The sequence below is a fragment of the Amborella trichopoda genome, chromosome 11 (assembly GCF_054954075.1).
Source record: "Amborella trichopoda isolate Santa Cruz 75 chromosome 11, AtrichopodaSantaCruz75HAP2 v2.0, whole genome shotgun sequence".
NCBI lineage: Eukaryota > Viridiplantae > Streptophyta > Magnoliopsida > Amborellales > Amborellaceae > Amborella > Amborella trichopoda.
In genome coordinates, this window is record NC_142346.1 from 38,076,812 (window position 1) to 38,100,381 (window position 23,570).

General features: G+C 37.2%; 1 protein-coding gene across 16 annotated transcripts in view; it reads right to left on the minus strand.

The window, feature by feature from the left end:
- Positions 1-81: 81 nt before the first annotated feature.
- Positions 82-23,570, minus strand: part of ASHH1 (SET domain group 26) — a 56,260-nt gene continuing 32,771 nt past the window's right edge. For 3 of the 16 annotated variants that reach the window (XM_011626056.3, XM_088851783.1, XM_020668841.2), the window contains 6 exons: positions 22,970-23,054; positions 22,797-22,890; positions 22,291-22,489; positions 14,768-14,802; positions 6,131-6,626; positions 82-633 (listed from right to left, as the gene is read on the minus strand). In XM_011626056.3, the coding sequence (XP_011624358.2) occupies positions 358-633; positions 6,131-6,626; positions 14,768-14,802; positions 22,291-22,489; positions 22,797-22,890; positions 22,970-23,054 (1,185 nt within the window). In that variant the 3' untranslated portion in view covers positions 82-357. Of the gene's footprint in view, positions 634-6,130; positions 6,627-14,767; positions 14,803-22,290; positions 22,497-22,796; positions 22,891-22,969; positions 23,055-23,570 lie in introns of all 16 variants that reach the window. The other 13 variants (XM_088851779.1, XM_088851780.1, XM_088851781.1 and 10 more) reach the window with 6 other exon arrangements.

Sequence of the window (23,570 nt, forward strand, 5' to 3'; positions counted from 1 at the left end):
AAATGGAGTATTGAGGTAATTGCTGAATTTGAAGATCGATTTATTTGGAGGGGAAGCTAAGTAAAGATATTGACACAAAAGTACCAAAAACCAAAATATCTTAGGCCCCAGTAAAATGATTCATGAGAAAAACAAAGCAAAAAGTGATCCTTCGGGTGGATAAATGGGATTCCATGCATGATAATCACAACTACTTTGGCATCCATAAATAAGTGACAGCCATTCACATAAACAGATATTTCATAATAAATCGACCTAACCAGTGAAAAACAAGCCTTTGCGAAATCATCATCCATCATAAGTAAAAAACGACTAGGCTGATATTCTCCAAGTCAAACTCAACAAGAGCTCAAAGTTTCAGGCTTGGCCGTTCAGATTTCCCGCATCACCGTTCACTTCAGCACCACTAGTCATTGCAGCACCATCTGCTTTTTGGGAGCTCCTAGGGAGATTTTTAATAACAGATAAGTGAAAATCAAAATCTGCTTTCAACTTACAACACGAGGCTTGGATCCACTTTTCAGCCACACTGGTAGATACACTATCTTGGCTGTCCTTCTCATGTTCCTCAATAACCGGCCTTATTTCATCATACAAAGAATCGAGCTTTGCAGAAGCAGTTTTCCTTGCTTCCTGCAGAAGTGTTCAGAAAGCAGTTTTTAAGAAGAAAATAAGCTTCTTCAATAATGCAGAGCAACGGAACAGAACTATGGTTGTATATGGTAATCAAAGATACATATACCATCCATTCTTTACTGATGGATGGCTAAAGATTAACTGTACATGGCTAACTGTCCCTGTGGGCCCACTTGAGTTAATCCCATCTATACCATAGTGCATTAAACTATACTTTACTTTCCCAATTAATAATGGGAAGCCTTTCTATATGCCACTAGGTATAGGAACAATATATGTGTCCCCCCGCCCTCAGCTGTTTGATCTGATTGTATAGCTAAGATGGCCTTAATCACAATGTCACATCTAGACATTATTTTATATTTAAATTTTTTTCTACAAATCCTATTGACATCTTCAGGGGCAGTTTGGGCATTTCATTTTGTCAGAAATATTGTTTTTAGGTGTGCCCCTATGAGAGGATGACACACCCAAATTTGGCGTTTATATGATTCGTAGAAAAAATAAATAAAAAATAAAATTCTCCGAGCTAACATATTGTTAGAGGCTCTGAAGTTATCCCAGCCATCCACTCAGGTTGGACGGCTGGTAGAGGATGGCATATATGAGTTTCCCACACCTAGTGAAAGGTTTGCCATTATAATTAGTTTTTGCTGAGTAAATATAGAGCAGCCTGAGGCAAAAGGACAATGATAATCCATAAAGCTTAAGTGAATATTAGTCTCCAGTGTAAATTACTTTCTAGACAATATTCCAAAATAACATGGGGTTAGAGAAGGCTTGCCCCAGCCTGAACCTGCCCCTACCACTTAAATGGACCACGCTAGCCCGGCCACTTAAATGGACCATGCAAGCCCAGCCATCCCAAGCGAAGCAGGAAGGTTGGGCCCGAACCCAGTGTGAAATGTTAATACTCAGCCTAGGCCCGGAGCTATCTGTCACAATTAAATTAATTAGGCCTGGCCCCTGACTCTCTCTTTTCTTTTCTCTTCAAATATGAAGAGGATATATAATGTAATGACTAAATTTGTGTCATAAATGATCGCTTGTTCGGTTGGGTAGTCTGCTGATTCTGAAGATTGGCTTTGTCCCATATTTGGAATTCAAATCAGTTTGTAATGCAAATACACCACTGATAGGTTTTGTTAAAAGCATACTAGTGGTTGTAAGTATAATAAAATAGTCCTAACTCAAGCACCAATCAAGTGGTAGCCAAGACGGCAAATACAGGGTTTAGTTTTTCCTAGGATTGAATCTAACCACTAGCATTTCAGTAGAAGACCAAAATTCCCTTAAAGATTCAGTTTTCATCTTACATGTGGAACTTAATAGAAATAAAATGTCTAAATGATGTAACCTAGGATCAACCACTAACTAATCTTCGATTACAAGACCTTAAAACATGGTTGGAGAGTACTTTAAATTCAATTAAGGCTAAATACCTACAATCAGAAAGTATTCAGCCACAAAACAAAATAAACAAACTTACGCAGATGAACTTGCAATTTGAAGCATTTATTTTAATGTCTGAGGGATGGGATTTAGAATCCATAGTGGATTGAAACCTATCCTTAAAAAAAACCAGCTGAAACAAAAATTGATCCTGATCAAATTTAAAGCAAGCCTATGGCCAGGAGAAAAGAAGTCTAGCCTACAGCCAGAAGAGAAGTGGGAGTAGAAACATTTTAAATTTTTCCGGAAGGTCTCCACAATTAGTTCTAGAGTTTTGAAGTTAAAGGGGTATAAAAATATTAGGGTTTTGACTTTAGATACAACATTAGGGATAAAGTTTCGAGGGATTTTATCCAGGATTAATTCTAGGGGGAACCTATGGGTTAATTTAAGGTGGCTGTTTAATTGGGGAATTTTGGTGGTTTGGAGGGTTATGATGAAAGTAAAAATTAGACGAAAAAAATAGGAAGAATAAGAGATAAAGAAAAAATTAATAAAGGAGAAAGAATACTAAAGAGTTCAAGGGAAGAAAAAAAGTAAGGGCAGAAAAAAAAATGAAAGAAACAAAGTAAGACGGTAAAGAAGGAAATAAAAAAGTAAGGAAAGAACGAAAGAAAAGAAATACGACAGAAAAGAAGAGAAGAAAAAATTGAAGAGCACCTTGTAAGAGAGGGACCTAACCAGGCCCATTAAGCCTCCTCTGTGGCCTTCACTCAAAGAGCTCAAGAAGCCCTTCTTTAGGGTTTTTTTCCCCCACCATGTGCTCAAAATAAACATCCTAAGCAGTGAGACATCCCTCTCCATCTTTATACATATTTAGTTAAACAAAAGGAAAATTGTTTCATGCGGGCTGGACCGCATGACTACATATGCGGCCCAAAAAGTGTAAAGCATCCATCTTAAAGATGGATGCAAGTAGGTGTTCCATCAAAAAACAATAGAAACAAACGGTCCAAATGTTTTTTTATTAGAATTATTATTTCTAGTTTTTAAAATTTACTTATTTTTTCATATTCATGTTTTCCATATTAGAGATTACATGTTCCTAAACATTAAGTCCAAAAATCAATCTCAAACATAGATTTATTAATCGGCCCGCATTTCTACATATGTGGGCTTGGCCACATAGAAACCAGGTCCTAAACAAAATGGCTTAAAATACCCCCAATTAAAATAAAATACTCGAATAACCAAAGTGCTCCTAAATTCTCTGCATCTCCCGAAGGCATAAATATCAAATTAACAAAATATAAAATCCAAATAATTGTGGTATCATACTAAAAAAATTACAACTAGAAAACTAAATATTTAATAAAAGGCTAAATTAAACCGGTCCTATAAAAGGCCGTAGTACCCTCATCAATTCTCCTTAAGTTGGAAGGAACTCAACTCTGTCGACATGCTTCCATGCAACATTGTTAAAGATCCTCCCGCTTCCTCTGTAACTCATGCTCATCAATCCACAAACAATCAGTCAAGGTAGATTTTTCTAATGAACCAAGTATCGCTTGTATGACCCACAACATATATCAATGGTCCAAACATCCACCACATCCTCTATCTCGTTCCTGATTAGTTCCCAGTAGCTCTGCAATCTCCAGCGAACCGGCATCCAATTATACATGTGAGTCACCTCAAAACTTGCAGAGATCGGCAATTTTAAAGATCAATGAGATGTGAGTCAAGAAGTTAGGTGATAATGCCTATACCCTAGACTTTCCAGAGTTCTCGTGAAGATTATGCATAATTAAGTCGCATGGAACAAAAATCCATCCTAAAGAACAAACATGGAAAATACAGATCTACACCAGTAGACTCTCAAGATTCCCATATAGGACCAAGTATGAATCAATAACGTATTGGTGGTCCTTAAGGAACTCAAAACCCAGCACAACACTGTATGAGACAATGTTCCAAGAAGGAACAATCGACGACTCAAGGAATCCACCACTTTATCATGAACTCCGAATTTGTGCAGCGGTAAACATGTATTCTTGTAAGAATGTGATCAATTTGGAATGTCGGCTACTTAATGCAGATTAAGAGTCAATGCCTCAAACTACCTCTGAATCAAACAAACCCTCCATCGTCAAAGAGCCTGAATGATTGCATAAAATTGGAAATAGTATGTCGAGTATAGAGAACAAGCATCGTTTAATGCCACAGTTATCCCCAAGGACTTCGTACACCCCACACCAGGTCTCCTCCACCGATGCGCACGGGATCTTGATCTCTTTTGAATCTCAACAAATGGAAGCTAAGGTTAAACCCTCTTCTTCAAAATTTGCGTGCCTGCGTGTGCATAACATGGGGATTTTCCTCTCTAAGTATGTGGGGCTTGCCCCCTTTCTTTATTGACAACCTAGGGACGTGCCCCCTTTCTTTCTTTTCTAATCCTTAAGAGAGTATGAGAGAAAGAGGGTGTGCTACCCAAGGAGGAAGATAGAGAGAGAGAGAGATCAAATTAGGTGTGGGTAATGGACCTCCCAATGTGATGTATTTATCACAGACGGGCTAGGGTTTGGAATTTAGGGTATAGCCATATTAAATGGAGATTCGATCTTTACTGTAGATCATAGGTGACCTGGGCGGTAAGAGATCTTAACCACACAATCCTTAAATCAGCCATCAAGATCTAAAGGAAGGTGCTAGAACCTTATCTCTCAGTTTCCTGTGCTACTATTTGTTCCTCAAGGAAAGGCTTTTAGATGGAAAAGTATATATGTCATTTAAGAAGGGCTACAATTGAAAATATTTTGTTACAAGGGATGCGAGAGGAAGACTAATATTTTAAGAACGGTTTGGTTGTTGATGATATGCTACCATACTCTTTCCCTATCCTTCACTAGTGAAGGTACTCCAACATCTTGTTCTTGACAAGTAGTAGATATGGATTTTTAACGATATGTATTACCTAGGGAGGACTTCTATTTACTGGTGGACAGTGCTTCAATTCTAAAGAAGGAAACGATGTAAAAGTGACAAGGTAGTAGGAAAGATGATAAACTGTCAGGAAGAAGGAAAGTAGCAGATAGAGAAGAAATAAGAAATAAACTTTCAGGAAGAAGTGGCAAGAGCAGAAAGCAAGAGAGAAGCATGAAGGAAGAGAACAGAGGGAAAAGCAGGACAAAAATCCCAACTTGAGAAAAGTCCTTGGGAGTTGAACTACAACCTTTTTTTATTGTGAATCAGTGGGGATGACGATCCCCTACCCAACACAAGGACTACCCAGACTACCCACCTTTGTATCAAAACTTGAAACAGGAATTGTGCTGAAACCTGATAACATCCAGTATTTAATGTTTAATGGAATATCTTTCGTGATCAAATAAACGTGTTGGGTCATAATTTCGCGCACAGCACAAATTTGAAAGCTAACTGCACTGAGACTAAAAAATCTATTCTTTACTCAAAATAACCCATCAAGATTTCTAACATCACACTCAAGTCCTTTTGAACAAGTGTTGACAAATACCATTCTAACCCAACTTGGTTATCTGATGTAATGGGTGTGATAACAAGCAACCACTTAAAAGATAATGACAGAGAAGTTAATGACAGAGAAGTGCCACCAAAAGAACACTTCAAACAGTAATATCAACTACCAGATAAAGGGGAAAGGGGCTGGGGTCGTGGTGGTACACCCTAGTCACCACGTTGTGGTTTCCATTCCCACCACTAACAACACCCACTAATACCTTCAAAAAGCAACTCCTATATCTACTTGAAACAACGGGTAGGGGCCTGTCTTCCCCACTAAATTACCCAAAAAAAGAACTACCAGATATAGAAATGCAGTGGTTCCAAACTCCAAACAAACACCGACACCCTTTCCATACCAAAATCAAGAAAAAATAGAATTTAATACAAGCCTCTTTATTTTACTCAGGAGTAAGCTACCGAGACATCCATAAAACAAGGGAAGAAATGCACAAAATAATTTCAGTTTTGATTGATTACATGCCAGATGAAGCATATAAAGAACCCAACCTATAAATATTTATCCTACTATTGCTGAAAAAAGATAACACAGAAACTTTACCTCCAAGGCCAAAATTTCTTCTTGGGTCTCTTTTAATGATAACAGCTGACAGATACCTTCCCCATTAACCTCCTTTTGGGTAAAGTTCTTTGATTTTCCAGAAGAATAGTGATTTAAGTTTTTGGGCACATGTCGATGCTGTATGTGATAGTTGCGGCAAGCACTGTTACTTCGAATACGAGATATCAATGCATTCTTAGGAGGAAAACTTTCGTGGGTATTCTGTGAGTAATTTTTAGTATGTTCACTAACTTCAACTTTCACTTCTTCATTCATTATATTACCTTCCATAATATCTGAAGCAGTGGGCACGATTGCATTCTCTAGGGAGTGAGTGCACACCTCAAATTCTGGATAATCATCTGTTTTCATAAAATAATCATCCTTCGTCACAGCATTTTCCTCTGTATCTTTTAATGTATCAGTAATCTTGAAGAGTTTGGAGGTGGGTTCATCCTCCTCAGAGTCGTAAAGAGGAATGTTCTCGACAGAGTATCTGCAGAAAGGCAAATAGTACAAATTTGACTGAACAATGATTTTAAGGTTCTGTAAAATCAAAAAACAACTTCAAACATTATATATGCTGCAGCATCATTAGGAATAGTAATCATTGAAGCCAGTCAGACGATTCCCAACAAGACAAACTGTTTTTCTCTACAAACCATCTTTAAGAAGTAAGAATTAACAAAATGACCAATTCAGTTTGAATGAACAAAAAAACTTTTATCAAGCTTACATATTCATCTGGTATACTGATAAAAAAAAGGAGGCATTTTTCAATCTACAAAAAATGTAATCACGCCTTGAGGACTGTTGAAAAGCATCCTAAGAATGTGCTCCATATGGGAGAAAGATAACAATATAGATCAATAAAACCCAGCAGTTTGTGTATACAGAAGGCTAGACAAGCCCTCGAAACAGCAGAGCAAAAGATAGCCATGAATGGTCTAAACACTGCTATATCTATGGTGTAAAATTCAAAAACATTTACATAAAAACCTGATTCAAGCATATGCATATAGCTCACTTGGAACAAATTACAAAAATATACCAATGCAAAAGACTCATAACTACCACAAATGTGGCCGAAAACAAGGTCCAAGACACACCTCTAACTTGCCGCCACACACTTTTCCAAAAACTCAATTGAGATTGCTAACAACATAACAATTTACACTTAAACAAAACTCTATACAAGTATAACAAGTGTAGTGCTAAGACATATACAAGCGTTAATACAACACTAAAAATGCAATCTCAATTCTGCACATGCATCAACTTATATGTCATTGAAGTCATAAAGCAAAATGGACCATGGGAAGCCTTAAAATCACAAGAGTAAGTTGCCAAAAGCAAAATGAACCATGGGAAGCCTTAATATCACAAGAGTAAGTTGCCCAAGGCAGCCTCAAGGGAATAGTACAACCCATTGCTGGAATTCCAGTTTTCCACCATTACTAGCACCGGGATCCAAGGCCTACCAAGCCCAAACTTTGGGAAGCCTAAGAAGATTTCAAACTCTCACTAAAGGGATGAATAAGAACCTATATGGGATAAGTAGAACTCTTATAGATCAGTGTGCTAATGTGCTCCGAAAATACGCCAAAATCACCTATACCATTAACAACACATGAAGCAGTGTGTTATCAATCAATGGATCTCAATGTGGGTGCCTATGGTAATCCAAAAGGGGTTAGACGGAGACTGAAAATGGCACTCTAAATCGCTGGTTACGGCCACAAGGAGGTTCATTGAAGACACAAAGAGAAGGGAAAGAATGTCGTGGTTGTGTCGGAGGCTATGCAGTACTAAGAGATATGCATTATGGACCATAAACAGCTCAACAATGGCTACAGCTCAATCAACACAAGAAGGAAATTAATGAAGTGGGGTGTGAAAGACTAAGTGCACTTTCAAGAGAAATTTGGGCAGTATAACACTAGAATAGAATCGATTGAAAATGAGCCTCCCATGCCCTTTATTTATAGACGAGAGCAAGGGCTTTATAAGGGCCTAGACGCTTCTTCTTAAGAAGGAGCAATATGGGCCATTAATTTACGAACTCCATGGGGTAAAGCCATCCATCCCTTGATGAGCTATCATCAATCAAAAGTTGGGATTAAACACCTTATCCCCTAAATTTCCAAACCTTAATTTCTTTTGATCTCAAACTATACATAATTCTAGATTAACTATCATATTAGCGCTTAAAATATCTAGATATTTTAATTTTTCACATTATGCTTAAATTGAAAAACGCAAAGAGAGAAGATGGAGGCATGTCACATAAGGAGACATTCTCTCTCCTTTCACATGAAGGAAGAAAGGAAATATTCCAAAAATATCTCCTTTACATCTTTAACCAACCCACACATGTGACTAATTAAAATAAAACATGTACATAAGATAACTTTACATATAGGATGGGTCTTAGGTGACATGTCTAGCCTTAGCCAATATCCAAAATGCCTTTTGAATTACATCACATCACATCTGGCTAAATTACAATAACAAATCACATCACATCTGGCTAAATTACAATAACAAATTGCCCCATAACAAATAAAAGTATGACAAACAAATCAAAGCCTCCACATCATGGTGATGTCATCACTTGGTGGCCCACCAAGTGGGCCCCATTGCTCATGTGGGGTCCATTGCCCACTTGGAAACGACATGTGCTATGGTTCCCACCTACTTGGTCCTTACGTGTCCTTCTTGCAGTTGGAATTTATGGCCAATTTCTCTTTTAGAAAAATCCCTAAATTTCTAAAAATTCTCAAAAATTGTTACTATCATAATTAATAAATTCAATTTGCTTTGGGCTCCCAAGAAAATTATCAACGGGAACTAGGAACCATGGGTTTGGAATCAATGAACTAGGGCACTGCACTTGGCTTAACTCGGAACCCCTAACTACTTCCTCAAATCAAACCAACAGGACCAATGACCCATAGTTTCCAGAAGAGGCTCACGATTAGCCGATCAAAGCCGACAAATAGGTGGTGGGATTCTAAGACTTAGTGGATTATAGGTGCACCCCCAAAACAAGTACACTAAGCACCACACCCGAGGATGCGAGAGTTCAACACTATGCACATGTGCACGTCCTTCGTCAGGGCTCCCCCAGGAAGGCATCTTCCTATAAAACGCAAGTGCCTTAGGCACATGCCGTAGATGAGGCTGTGTCGAGGATTTGGCCCTTGCCCTTATAAGCCACTCTTCTACAAAGGAATACTCTATCCAGGCTCCGATCACAGGCACACAGCAATCGCAACTGAGGGATTTCACAATAACGATAGAAGTTATTGCCCAAATCCCTCTGAAGCCAACAAATCAACCAAGGGTACCAGTCACACATTATTAAGGCAACACAAGCTAAGTAAGGTAAACAATCAATCTCAATGAATCAAAAGGTAGTCCATCAACCAACAAAATATGTTCTTACAGACAACATAAATGTAATACATAATTTTAAAACCCAAAACAAGATACAGAACTAATAAGCCTGGTGAGTCAAGGATGAGTCAGCTCAGCAAGTCCGCCCCAGGTCCCAAGAAAAGCGGAAAAAATGTCCCAAGAAAGGAAAAATTAGGTTATTAGCGGTAAACAAGAAAAGCAAATAAAATGTGTTTATCTAGAGAAAGATAAAAACCTATTTAGATATCGAGGGTTATAAACAGTTTTTGGCATGTTCCACTATGGGGCATACATTCAATTGTCCAATTAAATTGTTATTACAATATATACTACAATTTCGAAAATATGTTATAAATGTTATCACATATCAATACCCTCATTCATAAGAGCATACAAATTACAAATACAAATTCAAACTTCAAAGTTTTAAACTAATTTCAAGTTCCAACAACTCTAAATTAACAAGTCAGATATCGTGTCACAACTAACAAGTCAATTGAAAAAGATTCCATTGTAAGCCCTGAGTGAAAGAAGCACATACTACATAGAGTTGACTTGACTATTGGAGTCACAACTCACAAAAGAATAGAAAGCACTAAAGTATAGCAATAAATGACTCAAACTACTGCCAAAATGAATGATGAGGAGAATCACAATCATCTCGGCCATCTTCGTACTGGTTCAAGAATGACTTTAGTGGTTGGGTAGCCTGAGTAGCCCCTCCTAATCCAATGTCCCTAAGGCCAATCCAACCCTTGTGCTCGCCCCCACCACAGTCCTCATGGTAACTCGCACAGCCCCTTATGCTACACTGTCCACTTCAATGTTGTCATCAACCCCAACACCCCCTCCTTCCTTTCCTCCATTTTCCCATTGTTCCTTCATTATACAATTGTTTCCACTACTGCACCTTCATCCCCACCTTCCATTCCCTCCACACAGATAGGCCCCATCTCTTCTTCAAGTATCTCCTTATTAAGAACCGACACCTCAATTTCCACCAACCACCCAGTCAAATATTCTACAAAGATATGGTCAAAGTCAACTGCATCTTTTAGAGGTTTAAGAAGTATTAGATGTAAACTAGCTAGTGAAGTTCGGTTGCAATCAACCTGTTCTCCTTGGCATGTAGATCTATTTGAATGTATTACAATTTTGCTCACACACCATTGCGGAACAGGCTTAGCTGGGCACCTCAATCGCAAGTTTTTGTAGGTTGGAAACCGAAGGGCCATTTAGATCCCACCACCTTGCTAGATAAATGATAAGGATCTCACAAATAGACAAATATCCAAAAATAAAAAATGTCTAATAGAATAGTATAGATCCATAGAAACTTGAAAGTCAACTAGTTCTAATAGAATGTGAGATCTTCGCCAGGCAGCAATGTTCAAGGAGACCGAGGCCGCTGCCCAAGCGATTGGGATTCCTATACACCTGAGTGGTTCCACTGGTGCCCAATGACCAGGGCAGCCATTGTGTAGGGCAGGAGAGAAAGAAAAACCAGGAGGGAGAAGGACTATTGGAGGGTTAGAAACAAAGCCAAATATAACCAAAAATATATTATAAATTTTGAAATGTGCATTACCAACTGCTTTTTACTTCTCCAAGTTACATGGTCAGCTCCATCAAAAGTGCAAGGGCCTGATATAGGGAGCAAGATCCCTATTTCTATAACCCAGCTCCCTCTAAGATCCCTAAGAGGAAGACCAAGTTCCTAAGGTGGGACCGTGGCCTTACCCCCACGGTTCCCGCACCTATGCATAAATTTCAGCAACAAAGGACTTTCCGATAGAGAAGAGGTTTCAAAGAATGATTTAGCCATTGTGATACAAGAAAATTTTATAAAACAGTAAAATTAGCAAGAAACAAAGCAAACACAAGTACAATTCAAAGAAACCTAGGGTTTATTCTCCATACCCCAGCCTAAGGTTCCAAAAATCTAAGCTTTTCTCTCTTTCAATCAATGATTCAAAAAGCGGTCCGCCCAGCGCCTAGGCGAGATGGGGGCCTAGGCGCACCGCTTAAGCCTGGGCAGACCAACTAGGCGGGCTGTCCCTGGGGATCGAGGGTACCTAGGCGAGCGCCCAGGGGACTGGGGTATTTCTGGCTTTTTGTTTTTTTGAATTATAAAAAAGGCATGAATATTGCATATTTTTTACAAAATATGTAACTAAAACAAGGTTACTAAACACCATTTGCCCCCTTTTTAACCTAACCGCCCAGGTTCTATCCCCTTGGCCGCCTAGGCGCCGCCCGACGAATCTCGATATGCATATTGAGGAATCAATGCAAAATTATCAAATACGGCAATCCTTGAACTCCAACTGAAAATAGTGTAGGAAATTTCATACCTAATTTTCTAGTCTTTAGAGGTGTTCTGGACATATACTTCATTTCTTCTCAAATTAGGCTCACAATTGGTGGTATATGAGTTGACCAAGTTTCATCTGCACTACTCTGATTCCAAAAGCCTATATTTCTTGAATGCTCTACCTCTTCGATATTAATGAGATGGCCATGATTTGGATCAATCCTACAACCTTCTCTCCATATTCTTCACATTGTTCTAGAATATCTTCATCATCATCTTAATCCTTATCATAGATCAAATCTCTTACGATCTTGTTTTTCACATAAGTATGTATCGAAGATTGGAGGTAAATCCCAATCTACAACTTGTTGATTTTCGATGCAATCTATGTCAAAATCAAGAATCTCATCCTCGAAATTGAAAACCTTAGAGCGAGGTTCCCCGGTCCAGGTCATCTGTCACAATCCTCATCACTCGACTCTCTTGTCTGAAAGATCATAGTCTTGCCCATTATTGATGCTTGCAAACTAAGACATCAGTTGCTGAACTTGCCTTTCAAGTTCCTCAATTTTGTCATCAATGGGAACACGAAGCAGATCTACAAAACCCCCCACTCCCATTGCACAACCCTTTCTTGCCGCGATGAAATCGCCGAAATCACAAACCCTAAGCAAATGATCAACAAAAACTTGTTGAAATCAACAAGATCTAGAACTTTGGCCAAAATCATCAAACCCTACTTCCCCTCCTTGTTGTTGATCTAGGGCGCTATAAAATCTTTTTTGTACAATGGTACAATAACTTCGTACAGTGTTGTCGAATATTCTATGTAGATCACAGGCTCTAATACCAAATTGATGCAAGAAAAATTGAGAAAACAGTAAAATCGGCAAGAAACAAAACCAAACACAAGCATATTTCAAAGAAACCCAGGGTTTCTTCTCAATACCCCTCAAGGCCCCACACACGTTTTATATTTTATGATTTAATGTCCCAAGTAAAAGAAAAAGTCCGAACAAATAATATATTGACTCATATATCCTAACTTTAAACTTAAAATTCGTAATGACAACTTTACCCCTATGAAAAGTACCTGTGATCAGTACTTGTGAATAGTACTCATGAAATAAGTAAATAAAATATAAGAACCCAGGAATTTCTAAAAAAACTAAAGAACCCTAGAAATAAACCCTACAACTAAAACTATAAGATACATCCTTTGAAATTGAATAAAAATTAAAAATAAGAATAATTTCACCCTCTATCACATTGCAAAGATAGAGATTTAATATAAGAGAGAGAGAGAGGGAGAGATTTGTGTCTCAATAGAAATGGAGAGAGATTTTGGTGTTTTTGGATTGAAAGATATAGAGAGAATATTTTCAATAACAGGAAATATATATCACATTTCAAGGGTAGATTGTAGCAAGCAAAAGAGATATCTATTAGGGCTTCGGAAAGTTGCCTCAAACCAAGATTTAGGAAGCCAAATGCTTCAATCTCAATGGAGAGAAGATAATGAAGGTCAATAGGAAGGTTAAGTTTTCGTTCCAGATCGATGAGGTGATCAGCGGGTAAGGTTGTTTCTTCTTCCTTTTTGCTCAGCTGTAATGCTTTGATACCACGTTAAGTTTTTAGAGAGAGAAGAACGAAGTAATGTTTATTTGAATATCTCATAAGTACCTATCGAGTATGAAGGGTAGTAAAATGACAGAGTTACCACCATACAAATAACAAACAACAATAAAACACAACAGAAATCAACATGTATTATACATATATCTTAATAGTGGAGAATAAGTATATTTTTTACATATATAGTAGATAAGGATTACAATGCATCGCTCCTTGTGGAAACATAGTGGACTCATGGATACGCTTCACCAATATTCGCCAACACAAAATATTGAGGGTCCTTTCCTTAATTCCATATGGAACATCCAATGATGGAATATTCATGCAAAAGGAAAAGAAAAGCATTGGGCGGATCTTTGGAAAATTCTCTAGTGATATCTGAATTGGATATATAGGTGGAAAGATTTCTTTCCTCACTGTGTGATGCCTGTCATTTGTCCTTCTATCACCTTCACTCACTACTCCATACCATCTGTGTGTCTAATTTAACAAAATATTTTTGGACTTAATAGAAAAGCAATAAAAAAATATGCTAGATGGCTTGCAAGAAAGTTATTCTATCACATATTCCATACTAGGGAATCTGCAAATAAAGCATCCAGAATCCCTTTGTGAGCATTTCAATCTTGTTACATACCATTATGTAACAGGTGCGGTTTGTATAAGGCCGAGGCTCTAAACAATCAAAGTAAAGCGCATCTTCAAATAGTGTCAAGAAATTTGGTTTTAATATTGGAAATATTTGTGATAGCCTTAAAATATATTTTCAACTCTAATTATAAAATTTAAAGCTTAAAAAATAGTATAGATCGAGCAGATCTATGAAAACTTGAAAATCATGACAATTGAAGGTCCAAAAATGTATCACAAAATGCACTATTTCCAGAACTTAAAATCCAATTTTTTCTCATGTCCATGCATCTTGAGATCGAGATGATCAAATTGAGGATATTTGGGCATCAAAACAACTTCTTCTAGTAAAATTTTTGAGGTGTGCCCTAATTTGATTGTTTAAAGCCTCACACTTATATAAACGTTTTCCTTATATAACATGTAAAAAGCAAACAGTATTTGATACAATATTAAGTGAAACAACGCAAACCAAAAGGAATATCCTAGAGACCATACTATCTAATCAAGCAACCATAGTAAATGACAAATCCACTTGATAGATTACAGGAGCATTCGATATAGAGTACACATCGGAACTTCAATTCTCAAATTCTAAGATAACAGAGAAGCAAAAGAGAGAAGAAGATTGGCAGTACCTGTCATCATCATCTTCCCAAAGATATGTATCTTCCTGCAAACACAGGGCCAAACACGAATCAACTATTACACGAAATAGTCAACAAGTACAAATAGCAAAAATAAATGTATTCGGAGAAAAGAGTAATTGCAGCTGAAGTGGAACACTCCTCAATGGTTCCAACATAGAGTAACTTCCAAATCTCTCTCTCTCTCTCTCTCTCTCTCTCTCTCTCTCTCACGCACTCACATAAATAAAAGTTAAACTGATAGGTGTGGCTGTGTAGAACTCTGAAGTATAATTTTTTTTATTAATAGCTGGAATATCTTCGACTGACAATTGCTACAATACAATACATAAATAAAATCTACAACAGTCTAGGATCTTTAAATCTCGTTGTCAAAAAAAACTTTATTTAAAAATGAACTCGAACTTACCACTTATGAAATAAATAGTAAATAGGAACAGCATAATAAATAAAATTGAGAAGACTTGTTAAAATATCGTCTAGGGTTATCCTCTTAGGACATGGCAAACCCTACACCCAATCATATGACAGATGGCGTACTTGATCCTTAGATCATGTTGAATCCACCAATCTGAACTGAGCATCTTTGGAACACCCTTATCTGAAATCCATAGGGTTGAGAGTATGGGTCATGATTAGGGTTTCTTAGATCCTTTTCAATCCTTAGGGCATATGCCACTAAGTGGCACCCCTAGCCTAGGTAGGGCGTGCCCCATTCTCTTTCAGTTTTTTTGAGTCATGCATGAATCCCAATGTCCTTATGAGGGTGGTGTGCCACCTAGAGAGGATAAAGGGAGCTAGAGAGAGAGAAAAGAATGGCATGGATAGGAGAGAAAGAGGGATGAAGTGTGTGTAGAAAATGTGGGGGGGCATCCCCTCCTTATATAGGCCTCAAGAGCCTTAAGGTGTTCCAATTAGACCAGGATTCAACATGAACAAATATTTAGGTAATTTGTAAGGTTAGAAAGAGAAATAATTTGTGCCGTCCATCCCTGATATCAGCCATCATGATTTAGGGAGAACTTCAAGAACCTTATCCCCCGAATCTTTTGACCCATATCTATTTCTAGATAAGATAGTTTTCTTTTTTAATTTGAATTCTAATCAAAGTAGGAGTCTTAGTCCAAGTAGGAATCCTAATCCAAATAGGCCTCCTAATATAATTAGAACTCCTCAAATAATAAAACATTACTTTAAATTTAATTAGGGGCATCCCACTTTCTGTGACGAATATGTGGCCCTTCTGGGCCCCACTTCCCACCCAATGTGGCCTACCCACGTGAAGGAGCTAGGCCCCTAGCCACCCACGTGGATTCCACAAAAACATTAAGCCCCTACTAAATTGTAAATTATCAATTTTGCCCTCTCTAAAATTTTCACAGTAAAAGAGAAATTTTCAAAACATTTCTAAAATAATACATAATCATAATTAAAGCAAAAAAACAATATTTTTAGGTTTTTAGATTCAAAAAACAATTTTGAGGTTCTTATAAAAAAAACCTCAAAAACACTAAGAAATACATCTAGATATGAATCAGTATCAATAGATCAAGAAAAGTGACTGCCAGGGCACTCCACCCAAGCCAAAAACTATGATCCACAGCTATCTTCTCAACCCAACGGGACTCGTCAGATGCAAGTATTACTATAGTACAAGGGGGACTTTCTCCATGCTCATGTACGCATATAACCCTACAAAGTTGCTTCCAAAAACTATGGTTGTCATATGTACATACTGTGCGGAAGTTTTGAATAGGATTTAGCTATTACTCTCACAAGCTTACATCCGCATGCAGGAGACTAAAAAACTCTGCTGGCCTACAAACCATCATGGGGCATCTTTCTGACCTTAACAAATGATGAACCTCCAGAACTCAAAAGTAGTGCCTATGCCCAAAGGAAAGGGTTTTGAACATGAACCAGACCATAGACTGCCTAAACCTATGCCAGTCAACAAATCATACACTCCCACTAAAGTGCACAAATCACAATCATTTATTATACTTACATGCTCTCACGGGCATTAAAGGCCACAAATCCCATCACAAAATCTCAATACATACTAAAGTGAAACTATTATAGATGGCATCAAGAACATTATCAACTGAGTCTATGAGATTTGACCAGTACAGTATAGACAACATGCCTAGTTTGCATTACAAGGAACTCTCATATTGAGATGCAGTAACCCACCAAAACAATTACGGTCTCAGGCAATAGGTGTAGAGTTGTTAACTATTGAGTACAAAATGTGGACTCCTTATGCTGCGAGTTTGATGTGCTATACGCCTAGCTGCAGTCTTGATGCCGGAGCATCACTAAATTTAAAAATTCAAAAAAGAAAACACCTGCCCCTCAACAAATAAGGGCCAATACAGTTCTTTAGTGCAACAGTTGGTATCACAATTTTTTCCTTAATCTAGTGGCACCCCCTTTCTTATTCTGAGGGATTTGTAGGAATTCTAATCTAGCATTTGTGTCCAAGATATCTTCTGTTACAGTCACTTATAGCCCGATAAAGTGCAACACGAACATATTTTGTCTCTATTCTCTAGTGCAATTAACATGTGAAATAAATTGATCAATCCCATGTATTAATTTTTAAATACAAGACAAAAGAGTCAGCTATACCAAGTTACAAACCAGGCACTTAAATGATAAAATAGCATCCAGCAACTAAGTACCGTGACACATATAGCCAAAACCAATAATGTCAAATACTAAAGAGTGCAATTGCACTTCACAAGGACATAAACTCCGGATACCAAAGTTCATAACATAGAAAAATAAAAAATACGCTCAATGAGATGAGTCATATCATGTACATCTCCTTCTATATCTCAAACCAAAATCAACTCAAACATTCGCCTAAAGATTCCACAAACATTGTCAAAATCATTGAAGTCGAAAAAAGAAAATAAAAGTCAATTCTCGATTTTTTGCATTCATCGCCTTAGAACCACGAATTTGGTTCAAAGGGCTGAATTTTTATTTATTTTTATTGTGGGAGGGGGAAGGGGTGGGGGAAGGTACCATACTGCCCCCGCTCGTGGCGGCGGAACACATAGTCTAATTCACCTGCATATGCAGGGGACATGTAGAATATGTGCGAATCATGCTAACCCACAAACGCAGGCACATGCAATGCGCCCAAGGGTATATCCACATTTGATGGGGCCGCATAGAGAGATACAAGGCTGCATTTGATTACTATGGTTCAGAAAAGGGGGTGCCAATATCCAATGCAGGTGATGGAGGAGACTTTCAAGGCAACGACTCAATGAGCACGCGAGCAACTTAGTAGATTCTCTCACCCGTGCAATGATTGACTACTTGATCCATGTGCCGAGTACTTGGGCCCAGCACCCTGGCAAGCCCAAGTTACCCCGAGTTGGGTGTCCCACTTAGGGAGATTAAAAAAATTCAAAAAATAAAAAAAAATCCGAAAGATTAAAGAATTTATTTTTGATGTGTTCTTTTATATTTTCTATCATTTTGGCAAAGATTGGAAAGTGATTCAGCCAGAAATACTTATTTTCACATTTTCCCATCTTTTCTGAATTATTTGGAAAATACCCCCAGTCACAAGGTGATTTTTTAAAGGAAAAAGTTTATATAAGGTAGCACCTTTAAAATGTAGAATTACATGTGCACGTCAAAAATCCATTCAAAAAGGTTGCTTTAATGGTGAAAAACCTTCTAATTGATCATCTCGATATCGAGATATAAGAATACGAAAAAAAAAAACAAGATTTTGAGTGCAAGAAACAATGCATCTTGCAATACATTATCTAAACAGTCCATTTTCAAGATTTTCATATGTTTATAGATTTACTTGATTTTAACTACTTTTGGAGTTTAAAATTTTATAATTAAATATGAAAATAGATTTTGAGATAATCCTAAGATTTTTTTTACACCAAGATTACATATTATGATAAAATTTAGAGGTGCGCCTTAATTGGATTGTTTAAGGTTGCAACCTAATACAAACCTCACCTTTTTTAAAAATCTATTTCTTTACTACTTTTTTAACCTCATTTTGAAGTGTTTTGCCAAATTTTACTTTTTCAAATTCTTGTATGTTTTAGAACTTTTTTAACCTTTTTTTTGCTGCTATAGTACTCGGCACTACTTAGGCCGAGTACTCGGATTGGGCATGGGCCAAGTACTCACCCCGAGTAGTGTTCTCCAACACTGGCGACAAGTACCTCAATAGATAGAATTTGGGTGTCAGGCAAGAAATATTATTATTGGGTGGAAGTAGAAACTTTTTATTAGAGGCAAAAATAGTGAACTGATAGTGATTGCTCATCTTTACAAGCAAACCTTGTGCGGACCAAAAATCTCCAAGGGATGTATGCAAATAATATTTCAAAGTTGGAAGTTTTGTTAAAAGCATTAACTTTGTACTTTGCTCTTGGCCATCACTTATTGCGTGGGAGATATGCTTTTTCCTCTACAAAATGCTCTCACTATTCTTCCTTTCTTTTTCACATAAACCATTCGTCATATTCCTTTCCTGATTTATATGGACAATTCGATCAAGCATAACAGCTCAAATGAACACAAATTTTATCCCATCTTAAACCTTTTTATTCTAAAAACTGTGAACATCTAAGCTCTCTCTCTCTACAGTGGCCCAAGGACAACTGGCAGACATTGACAACTCTTTCCCTCAGCGTAATTACCCAGGTTTTAATTTCTCTCTCTTCATAGAGAAACTAACATTTTCCTGGAGAAAAAGCCTGCCTTTGCACTAGTAATGAACTGCTTCAACATATGCAGGTGACAAGCAACAACACATCCATTGATACATACTTAACATAGCCTCCAATCGATTTATTGGGTGGGAATCCGAGAATAACAGATCCACAACCACAATAAATATTATAGAACTAGGGGCCCTAAACGACACACTGTCTAACTACAGATTGGACTGGTGGCTGGATGGCTTGGCTACATATCTAGAATTTGCCAGTTTAATAATATTTATTAAATTATCTTCTAAAGATATTTTCACACTAGTTTCTCATTCAGAAAGCATAGTTGCCGGAATATCTCGCCCAAGGTCGCGGTTCCAATTCAAAATCCCCATTCCACGATTCCAACAAGGAATCTTCACATAATCCATTTTCATGAAGTCAGGAATCTCAATTCCAACACTTATAGCATATTGTTTCCAATATTTATCAATTTTCGTTTCCACAATAGTTGAATCTTAATTTCAAATTTGTTGAATTTGGATTCTACATATAACGATGCTATTTCCATCAAATTAGAAACACAAACATAGGGCCAAGAACTACAAAATAAACAATTCAGAACCTATAGGAAGCATCAAAATAGAAACTCATTTCCAAAGATATCAGAATCTCGATTCCATATATGAAGGAATCCCGATTCCATGTGGCCTGCTTCCAAATAGCTATGAAAACTGATCCCAAAGATGACGGATTCTCGATTCCATATATGTAGGGATCCTGATTCCATTTGGGTTGAATCTCAATTTCTATAAAATAGGAATCTCGTTTCTTGCCATTCCACTTGTTACAAACATCATTTATGAAAACATTAATCTTCTAGCTAGCTGCAATTTCGATTCCTAAAACAATTCAGAATCTCAGGTGTTTCCAACAACTGTCACAAAGAGATATGATTTACCCGGAAGAGTCTATGACGAATTCCTACCCAAGAAATGGGGTAAAGGTAGCGGTGTGGATGAAATAGGTCAACGAGTAACTCAATGTGTGCTCAAAAAATGACAAGAAAAATATATTTAGAGACTCCTAAGTGTCTTCAGCCCATATGTGAGTACCTTTGAATGCCATTCTAGATCCACAAAACAAATTTTCGAATCAACTATTTCTTGAAATTTCAAAATTCACAAATTAGGCTTTCATGTTTAACACCAACTCGGAAGCCGCACACATCTCTAGTTGAAGACTAACCCCAAAAAAATCCTAGGAAATTTAATTTTTTACAGTCTAAGTTTCAATCTACAACAGGTATCTGCTCTTGCATTGTTTGATTACTGAAAATTTGACTTTTAGGGCACATTTGGTTAGCGTGAAAATATTTCCCAGCGAAAAAATTCCCTCATGTGGTTTAGGTGTGACAAAATTTTCATACTAGATGGTCGCAATGCATCACACCAATTGGCAAGCTAATTGGTGTGAAAATATTCCCACAACCAACCACATGAGGGAATTTTTTCACGTGAAAATATTTTCACGCAAACCAAATTTGCCCTTAATTGTTCCTTTTTTTCATAATGTTTTTGGTTTCTTAAAAAAAATCGATTTGCATATTTTTAGACTGTATCTCAGCCAAATCTAGATGTTATCTGCTGTTCAATAACTAGATCATGCATTTTTCTTCATTTCAATATTTATTTATGAAATTTTTTTAGCAAGAATTAATTTTGGGATTGTAGTTTTTCCCAATCATTCATAGTTTCTCCAATGTGTTATGGATTTATCGTGAATTATTCTCTTAAGAATTGTTTGCTGCTTTTCAATGTATTTTTTCATTTAATTCAATATTTTCTTTCTTTTTTTTCCTTCTAGTGGTATTGTTGCATTCAGTTTGGGCTAACATCTTTTTCATCAAAATTTAGGACTTCCCAAATTTTTTGGGCATATAAGGCTATCTCATTTATTTTTAGAGCATTCAATGTTCATTTTATCATAAATATGGGAATGAAATTTTTGTTTGGAATTTAAAAGCTTTTTTTTTTTTGTTTTTTTTCTGCATGTTTAGGTTCATTTTTTTTTGCTATCTTTATGTATTTGTACGTTCAGGTTGGTCATCCTGCTATCAATTTCATTAGAAGTAAATTGCAGCCAAAAGGGGATCCCAAATTGGACAATGAGGTTAGGTGATATCTTAATAAAAGGATAAGGTTATATGAACTTTCTACGATAAGGATGTGGGTGGCGGTATCAACCACCTTAATCATCACCTCGAGCTTTTTGTGTCACTGTGGATTTGGAGCTTTTCTAGAGCTCCAAATCAGTATTTTTGTGGAAACAGTTTCTGGAGTGTGAAAGAACGTTTAGGACACCACCTCATCTCCCCCATGCCTGACTGCCGTATCCCCCCCTCCCTCCCTCCCCACCCCCCCCCTTCCCCCCCCCCCCCCACACACACACACACAAATATTAAAAATAGAAATAAATTCAAAAAAAGGTTGATATTTCGAGAACACCTAACATCCGTCTTACTGATATTGACTGTTATAAAATGTAACTAAAGTGACTGCAAAAGATGCATGGTAATCTCGAAAACAGCTGCCCAACTACTGAGAAAACATCATACTGGAAAGTGATTGTGAACGGAAGGACAACATGCATTAACACCAGAGAACCATAAATAATGCACCAACAGAAACTGAAAGGAGGCATCTTAATGTGATTCACTAGAGAGCATCTTCAAAATGGAATAAGAGCAAAATAACCAAATTAAAGAAATGCATACTTTTATGTAGGCAATAATAAAAAGTAAAGACTCACTTGAAATCCACGAGACTTTGCCCCAAGAAACCCCGTACAGGAAGCAGCTCCACATAGACAACGAACCTTAGCACCACCAAACCATTGAAAATTATAATTATACGCGAGTTCTGTACCCTCTGAAATGTCTTTTTTAGCAAAAATCCCAACCCTTATTTCTCCTAGCACCGTCCACTTCCTTGTCACACAATTTGGTTCACTGTATTCTTCAATTAATTCATTAATCAAGCATCAGATCACTATAACACGGTTTAACAAACAAATTAACAATAGATTGTCTAATATCACATGGTATCAATTAATCAAAAGTATGAATCCATAACAAACAAATAACTGCACACAATGATTATTTATCCAACTCCTTAATATATAATACACTGCTATCACCAAGGGCAAACAAATTCTATCTCCATATCAAAATCAGATATTCTCCAATCCATCGATATTCAGAAATCAACATGAGCATGATAAATGTTAACCACTCCAAATCACTAGATGAATCCTACCACGAGTGGTTGATGAAACGTGCCAAGCTTCCTTTTCTAGTAGCATCAACCGATTCAGATGAATCGAGGCATATGATGAAGGCATCTTTCAACCCTGTCATGTAGCCACATCAACATATAAATAATTTTCAAAACATCCAGAAAAGAGGTATCTGATTGAAATAGAAATATACCTTCTGCTTCATAAGCATGGGACCTTCTCACTGCTTCTCGCCAAGAAATTACTTCCCCACAATATTCAATTACAAACTGCCCAGCCTGAACAAGTTATTAAAATGGACAAATATCATTTCTGAAGATGACATATCCACAATTGCAAAAAAAGGGAATCTAAGATAGCAAAGAAAATCCAAGTTATTTTGCTTAAGGATAAATTTTTCAAATGTCTAAATTCTCTGGTTCTGATTGATAACACAATCATTCAACAATAGTCTCGGATGGGAGAGAGACCAAATTAGAGGACCATTTTCGGGTTTTTATTCACTAACGACTTTCAGTTTATTGATAACATTTACAAGTTTCAGATTTCAAACTCCCTTGGACGACCCATTTACAACACCAGGTGCGAATTATGATCAGGCAGTTTCACATGGCTATGAGAGAGAGAGTGAGAGACAGAGACGGAGATGTGGGCACGTGATACAATCCTACCCCTGCACAAAGAAACAGAGGGAGAGTGTCTCTACGATTATCTTTAAGTGGTCATGTCAGCAGCCAAAGCATCTATAGAGGATTGTAGCGGTAGCCATAAGCTCCCTCTTTCACTTCCTCCAG